We start from the raw sequence: 8,622 nt of genomic DNA on the forward strand, positions 1-8,622 counted from the left end.
GTACACAATAATATGAAAATTAATATTTTATGTTTTCCACTTTGTTTTAATTTCTTCTTCCAACTATTTTAAATTTTTTGCTATAGAGAAGAACAGAACACACAAAAATGTCCAAGTTAAATTATTGAAATTGAATCCCTCACTCTTTATCTATTAGATTTATTTATTTATTTATTTATTTGATGTACACAGATTATTGCCGGGAACTTAGAGCAAGTGATTTTTTTCATTCAGATTATTGTATAGAATAACAACGTCTAGCATTACATTAAATTTAAATCGGGTATTTTAGTTTTAAATAAATATTTAATATAAAAAAGAGTTTGAATTTATTTGGTCTCTAATATCTATAGATGTTCAAAAAAAATAATATTAAAAATTAAATTTAAATACAAAATATTTACATATTATACAGTTGTGTACTTTTTTGTGCAATGCAATGTTAAAAATTCAATATAATCCAAATGTTGCACGACATACGTTGTATTCGAAGCTATGGACATTTTAGTAGGTGAACATTGTACATGTATGTACGTAAGTAGTTATGGAAATGAATGAATAAAACGGAAAAAATTTTAATGTTAAAATATCCTGTGTTTAAAGTGTAAAATCATCACAATTTTTGTTATTATTTCAATATAATAAAAAAATATCAATATTAGGGAACAAAAAAAAAGAAAAAATTTAAAATTTAAAAATGGACGAAGTCATGAAAATTGTAGAAAATGCTGATCCATTAAGCTCTTGGTGGCCTTTTATTGGTGCAGTTGTGATTGGAATTGTTATGACCATAAGGTACCTTGATAATTTGTGTTTTTTTTATCCTGCTTGTTTCATTTTGTTGAATTTTTATTATTATTATAAATTACCATTTTTGTTATGTTTTCGTCCTTTTTCGGTTTTAAATTGAAAATATCAGATTTTCAGACAAAAAAAAAAAGAGTATGAGAATATTGTGTCATGTAAATTGAATGAATACATTTTGATAGATTTGTTTAAATTAACATTTATTTTTGTAATTTTTATAAATTAACAGCAAAATAAAAATTTATTTTTACGATGCGAATATTGATGGTTAAAATTTTGTTCGAAATTACGATATGGGTATATTCGCATGACTGCTCTAACTATGTATATATATATTCCAGTTGATTATAGGGGATTATGATATTAATATATGTGTATAAATCGTTTTGAATTTCTGCAACGTGATTGCCTCTATTTCTATACACACATATTTATTCAGTTTTACCTTACTTATGTTAAAATCATGGTACAAATGTATGTATGCATTTGTCGTATAGACGACGATATACTATAATAGTTAGACAGGGGTATAGGTTTTGTATGATGTTTAAATCATTATCGAAATATATGTAAATTAAACAAGTTGCTAATTCGAAAATTAGTCCAGAAAAGCAAAAAAACAGCAAAAATGTTCATGTACCGCATTTGTAAACAAAATTCTTCAAGCTCGACAAATTTTACACTGTACAATCAAAAAACGAATCCTTTTTGAGCATACAACAAAATTTATTAGATTTTTCACATAAGTTAAAAATTATAATACAAGAGTTAGAGTTCAGTTCCCGCTTTTCAAAACCGAAATTTTTTAAATTTTTGTTTTGTCTTTTTAAATATTATTTACTTTAGTACATTTCTTTTACGCACATTTTTCTCAAATTCCATTATGGTGAAATGAAATTACACCACCATCATCACTATTCACTAATTTATTTTTAACATTCCTTTTAATGGTCTAATAATTCTACGTATTTTTACCGACCGTATTGTGTAAACAATAGGTAGATTATGTGATGGCAACAAATTTTGCATATCGAGTTTTCGGTGGGAACGTACTTCTCCATAGTAGGGAAGTGTAAATAAACTATTTTTAGCAACCTGTCGGTCTGTCGGTCTGTGTGTGCACGCGTGTATCTCAGGTTCGGCTGAACCGATTTTGATGAAACATGTAAGTTTATTTCCACCATGGCACGGATTGATCAACTTTTGGTATATATCAGGCCTCGGGAACTGCACTTTTTGGCGGGCCTGTTTTACATTTTTGAACATTTTGAAAAAAATATTCAACCGATTTACTTGAAATTTTATATATAAGGTCAGCTCGACCGTCCGCAAAAATTCCTAACTTTTGGAAGAAATCAAGCGTCAGCAACTAGACGTTTACTACGGGCCAAACATACACTTTTGTGTATATAAAGAGAAATAATCAACCGATTTCATTGAAATTTAATATATGAATTCCTCATATTAAAGCAATGAACATATAAATTTTTTGGAAAGATCAGGGCTCGACAACTGATTTGCGGGCCGGGCCGATTTTACATTTTTCACCATTTTGAAGAAAATATTGAACCGATTTACTTGAAATTTCATATATGAGCTTTTCTCGACCGTCCCTGAAAATTCCTAGCTTTTGGAATAAATCAGGCATCAGCAATTGGACGTTTACTACGGGCCAAATATTCATTTTTTGTGTATATAAAGAGAAATAATCAACCGATTTCATTGAAATTTAATATTTGAATTCGTATTAAAACAATGAACATGTAAATTTTTTGTAAAGATCAGGACTCTAAAACTGATCTGCGGGCCGATTTTACATTTTTCACCATATCTACGGAACGAATTGATGGAATTTCTTGAAATTTGATATTTGAGTTCTGGTTGTTACCGAAACTAACTGGCGAGCATTTCAGGGAATTCGGGTAGAACAAAGCGAAACTCTACTAAGAGCCAAATTTACATTTTTCTAGGTATGTTAACTATAAGCTTACTAATGTCGTAACAATTGGAAAGAAGTATTTAACAGACATTTTTATAATATTCTGTAACACTTTCATTAAGTAGACAATACACAATGCGGTCGGTTATGTGCTGACCACATCAGATTTTTTTTTATTTTATAATGATTCTTATAAAAAATTAATAAAGGAAAAAAAAACTTAAAAAATTTATAATTTTTCATTTTCTTCTTTGTATACATAAAAAAATAGAAGTATAATGGGCGGACAACGTTGTCCAACAACAAATTTAATTGACAAACAAATTGTAATTGTTACGGGTGGTTATTCTGGAATTGGCTTTGAAATATGTAAAGCATTATTGGCACGTAATGCTCATATCATAATAGCTGGTAAAAACATTGAAAAGGCGGAGAAAACAAAGGAAATTCTACAACGTGAAGTGAAATGTGCGTTAAGAACACCGCAACAACAAAATCCTGATGTAAAAATTGAAATTAAGTATTTAGATTTGCAATTATTTGATAGTGTTAAAAGTTTTGCTCGTAATATTTGTGAGCAATTTGATCATATAGATGTATTGATTAATAATGCTGGAATTATTTTTAATCCTGTTGAAAAAACTTCTGATGGTTTTGAAATTCATTTACAAGTTAATTATTTATCACCATTTCTTTTAACACATTTATTATTGCCTCATTTGAAAAAATCACCTAATTTCGCACGTATTATTAATGTATCAGCACATGCACATGCTTCAGCTAAAATTGATTTTGATGATCCATTAAATATTGGTGCATGGGCAATTAATTTTCATCAACGTGATGCTTTTGCACACTCAAAACTTGCTGTTGTTTTAGGAACAAAACAATTAGCTAAAGAATTAAAAGGTAAACTGTTGACTATTATAAAGATTTAGAAAATCATATACAGAAACATAAAAATTTAATTTTTCTACTTTTCAGCTTCAGAAATTCTACTTTTCAGTTTTTAAGAAAAATGTATTAAAAATTATAAAATATTCAAGTATAAAATGTGAAAATTACTACCATGAATGCATTTCTATTAGGTCACAAAGCTCAGAGGGTAAATGAAAATTAATTTTCAAATTTTGTATGAGAATTACCAGGGGTGTGGGAAATTATTCGTTTGAACGAAATTGGCTAACATTTGTACTGTACTGAAAATTACTTTTTAAATTTATTAGGAAAATGCATTTAAAGAAAATTAATTGCGAATTCATTTTTTATGCACTGCATAAAAATTAAAAAAAAATTTCAAAGAAGTTTCCGTCCGTCCGTTAGGAGAAAATGATATATGCTTTTTAGATCTCATTGTAGCGCATCGAAAAAACCAAAAATAATAACACAAATTTTCAAGAAATTTCTAGTTTTCCAAAAAAATTAAAAAAAAATGCAAAAATTCTGACTTTGACATATTTTATTTTAAAAACTTTAGATTAAATCAAATGGATTGGAATGAAGTTAAAACAAATGTTTTTTATAACTAAATCCAAATAAATTTAAGGCCACAGATTTATGCATATGACAAATGTTTTCCTAAAGATTATGTTTAAAAACATAAACGTGATACTATGCATTATTAACACTAATAATATTTTTTGTAAATAAGAATTATACCTTTGTAATAAAGATATTATGCCCAATAAACAATTGCTGCTTCTTATCCTAACCGCTGCTGAATACTGTACAAAATATCTTCTTACCACTTAACAATTTATCCCATGTCAGATCAATTGAATCAACGATAGGATAATAATAGGGACAGGTTATAAATCATTATAAGATATGCATAATATACAAAATATAATGAAACAATAATGCTATGCGTTTGTATATGAATACGTATACATGCCTTAATAGTGTAAGTATGAGAATTTTGGTAGCTATTCATAAAGCTATAGAGATTTTATGCTACAACATAATAATATTTTCTATATACAGAAAATTTTGAAAACTTATATATTTTACAGTTACTTTATACTTACATTATGTATCTGATGGATATAAATGTTCTTAATGAATTATTTATGAGTTTTTCTATATGAAAAATAAATGTGTTAACAAGTATTATTTATTGTTATTTGTAAGCGATGTGTTTGTATTTGTATTCATGATGCCCACATAATAGACCTATTGCATACATAATATACTAGAATAATTATATACATATATACATTTTATTTACATGTGTGAAGCTATTTACAAAAATGGTTTACCTTTATAGCAGTATTAATGGGATAAAATTGAATTATTTGAAAATCTTATGTATGATTAGATTTTTGTTTTAAATTCCATATGAGTTTATGGAAGCCAAATATATTTTTGAATATATACAAATAGATATATTATATACAATTTCCACAGATTTAGGTTCCCAATATTTGGCTTTTAATAACTTTGATTATAATTCGGAATATTTGATAATTATGCAAAAAATGCATAACAGAAACTGTAACTAAATTATGAAAAAATCAAGCCAAAATCATTAAGGTCAAAAGCTTAACGAATTCTAAGGGTTGAACGAATAAGGGTTGCATATTATTTTCTGTTTGTCCGCACGTGTTACATGTGTGTTACAACATTTAAAATAGAAACTACTATACCCTCTATAAGATCAGAAGTTGATTGAAATTTTATTCACAAATGGGTTTACAATCCTTCTTCTTTGTGAAAGTTATAACCATTGAAATGTCTAAAAAATGCTTTCTTTAAAAGAACATACGTAAACAATAAAGCAACAAATGCTTGTTAAAATTAGATTTAATAAGAACGTGGTCGGATAATAAGGGAAGAATCTTAGATGATAAGCAATTGAAGTTTAAGATTTTAATAGTTTGTAGCAAGGGCTTATTTAATAGGAACAAAACTTTTCAATAAACTGGCTTCCTTCCCAAGTTATCGCTTTTTAAAATTAGCAAAGTTCAAGTATTCAAATATCTTTAAATGTAAAAAACTGACAATAAAAATATCTTATCTTTTAAAAAATTATTTTACTTGATCAAACGAAATGAAATAATTCACGGAGCATTGGTTTTGTGCCGACAATTTGTTTTTTAAGATACTCAAACTATTTACTTATTTTACATTTTTTTCAGAATATAATGTAACGGTTAATGTATATACACCAGGGCTGGTAAGAGGAACAGGACATTTGAAAAAGTATGTATAAGTAAATTAAAATTCTGTATTAAGAATAGTGTTGTAAATAACCTTTTCAATAATTGTTATGTTGTAATTTAAGATTATGTATACCCTTTTGTTATTGTAAGCACAAAAGAATATGATTTACTAATAATATATTTCAAATTTACGTAGGGTCTAAAACATAAATAATAAAAAAGGTTTTGATTCTATTTTAAGTTGCATATTAAAGTGTTCATTGAAGGATTTTCTAATTTAAACATTTTTATGGCTCCGAGGCAATATCTTATATTCCTTGCAAAACTAATAGAAAATACTAAATTCATGAATATATTCTTAAACAAAATTACATAAACTCGTACATTTTTTTGAATTATTGAGGATTAGCGGAAGTTCAATAAACTAAAATATTTTTTTTCCTAAATGCTTCATTAAAGATTTTTGTTAAATTTGTGAAACTTCTAAAATGTATGACACAAAGTTTTTAATATTAAAAAACTAATAGAAATTTTCGAATTATATAAATTGGTTTTAAAGCATATGATTTAAAATTCGGATTTTGTATTTTATTAGAAATTTGATTTTGAATAATTATTGTTGTTAAAATAATTTATTATAGAAAAATTCGAAAATTAACTTGGTGCATTTACGCTTATTAACTAAAAAAATCAATTTTTAGTCTTAACGTTGTTTTGAAATTCCTTAAAATATAAAATTTCAAAGACAAATAGTTGAAAGCCTTTTCCGAAAATCTAAATCGCATCGAATTATTTTTAAACATGTTTCTGAAAAGAAGTTGTAAATATTCTCGAGAATTTTTCACCAGTATGCTGAAAAATTGGATTGCATCAAAATTTTAAGACCTTCCTAGCACCCCTTTTTTGGGGTTTTTATAGCGAAAAACCTACCGAATAGAAATTTTACGGATTTCGCAAACCTTTCCAATAATCTGCTGGATCACTATATTAGGTCAAGGCTTTTCCTAAGACTTTTATTTGGATCCTTTTCAATGAGCCGTTCCTGATTTTTGTAACACTAAACTGTGTGCAGTAAGATGAAGCATTGCTGATCTGTTGTGACCTGTAACAGATCTATGATACTTTTTGTTCTTAAAAAAAACCATAACGACAGTGGCGGTCTAACGGATATCAGTAAATCGACTTACAATTCAACTCTGAACAAAAATCTATAAATATAAATTGAAAGTATGCGAAGTGTACGCACTGTCGAACATATTATTTTTAAAACATCCAAAATGCAGTGAAAATGGTTTTTCTATAATATTTAACTACAGAGGTAATACCATAGTAAAATTTCAAAAACGACTGTGTTGTAGAAAAAATGCGAAGTAGTTTTAGCATTCTGAATCACTATAAATATTTTACTTTTTTTTTAAATTTGTATTTAGAACTTTAACTCCAACTGAATGTCAAATGAACAATTTTGTTACCAAACATTTCAAAAACTAATTACCAAACAAATTTGGTTTGTTATTAAAACGTTAAGTCTCGCAACGAATATTTGTTTTCTGGCACATTTTTTTGATTGAATCATCGAGAACACTGTTTTGACATTGCAGTAAAAAAAGTAGTCTCGGTTTTTTCACTACGCTGTTCGCTGTCCTACTGCACAGTAAAATCCATTTTTAGGAGTTTGGGTATTGCTACATAGATTTTTTATTTTGCAATATGGATCGCAGATTCAACAAAATTAGTATTTTTATTATTTTAGTAATTAGCACCTCATTTTGGATTTCAGCGACAATCATAATTAATAGTTTTTACTTTGCACATACTACATATTAGTTTTACTTTGTTTGTCTTTTTGCATATTGTATATGACATTTGCATTACAATTTATATAATTTATTGCATGGAATTTTTACTATTAAAAATAAATTTTCCTTATTTTCCTTTTAGTTCACCTATAATGTCATCACTTAGTGTTAAACTTATAACATTTCCTTGGATGTGGCTATTTATGAAAAATCCATTTGAAGGTGCACAAACTGCGATTTATTTAGCAACAGATTCTAAATTGAAAAACACCACAGGAGAATATTTTAAGTACCTAATAAATTAGCACTATAGTCAAAAAATTACGAATAACCAAAAAAATTCTCATTTTTAGTGACTGTGAAATTACAAGACCTTGCGAATTAGCTGAAGATGAAAAACTAGCTGAAAAACTCTTCAATCAAACGAAAAGAGTTTTAAAATTAGATTTGTAATGAGTTTTAAAATTAGATTCGATATTTTTTTAAAGATTATTTTACCTAATAATATTAGTTTGAATTTAGAGGTGTATGTACATTTGAAAAAAAAACTGTAACTGATATTAAAAGCTTATGATACACAGGCTTTTAATAATAATTTTGGGAAAGCTTATTTAAAATAATAAAAAAGCTTAACAGAGAAGTTGTGTTTTCTTTTTAGCACAGAGAATTGTTCTAAAATTGTGTTTACAATTATAAAGTTTTTTAAGCTTTCACATTTTAAGTGGTTAATAAAAGTGGTAAATAAAATATATACATATGTACCTATTGGAGTTGAAATGTTTGTATTTAATCACCATATGATACCAAGTTGAGCTTAAAAATTTTCATAAATATGTATTAAATTTGTGTACTTCTTTATTTAGATATACAACTTACAACTTTTAAGTAATCAATGGCAGTATTATTTAGCTAAATT

The 8,622-nt window shown here is 26.8% G+C and overlaps 1 protein-coding gene across 1 annotated transcript; it reads left to right on the forward strand.

The window, feature by feature from the left end:
• The first annotated feature begins 275 nt into the window (after positions 1 to 275).
• Positions 276 to 8,327, forward strand: LOC129609894 (retinol dehydrogenase 13). Its single transcript, XM_055522136.1, has 5 exons — positions 276 to 795; positions 3,018 to 3,655; positions 5,884 to 5,947; positions 7,849 to 7,995; positions 8,060 to 8,327. The coding sequence occupies exons 1-5, from the start codon at positions 698 to 700 to the stop codon at positions 8,157 to 8,159; spliced, it is 1,047 nt and encodes a 348-aa protein (XP_055378111.1). The 5' UTR covers positions 276 to 697; the 3' UTR covers positions 8,160 to 8,327.
• The last annotated feature ends 295 nt before the right edge of the window (positions 8,328 to 8,622 follow it).

Source organism: Condylostylus longicornis, unplaced genomic scaffold, assembly GCF_029603195.1.
Source record: "Condylostylus longicornis isolate FDR11 unplaced genomic scaffold, ASM2960319v2 ptg000004l, whole genome shotgun sequence".
Classification (NCBI taxonomy): domain Eukaryota; kingdom Metazoa; phylum Arthropoda; class Insecta; order Diptera; family Dolichopodidae; genus Condylostylus; species Condylostylus longicornis.

What these genes read in the sequence shown, in the direction of transcription:
- LOC129609894 (XM_055522136.1), top strand. Translation starts at nt 698, where the DNA reads ATGGACGAAGTCATGAAAATTGTAGAAAATGCTGATCCATTAAGCTCT. An exon ending in GGAACAGGACATTTGAAAAA is followed by an intron (nt 5,948 to 7,848) that starts GTATGTATAAGT and finishes TTTTCCTTTTAG; the next exon opens with TTCACCTATAATGTCATCAC. An exon ending in ACCACAGGAGAATATTTTAA is followed by an intron (nt 7,996 to 8,059) that starts GTACCTAATAAA and finishes TCTCATTTTTAG; the next exon opens with TGACTGTGAAATTACAAGAC.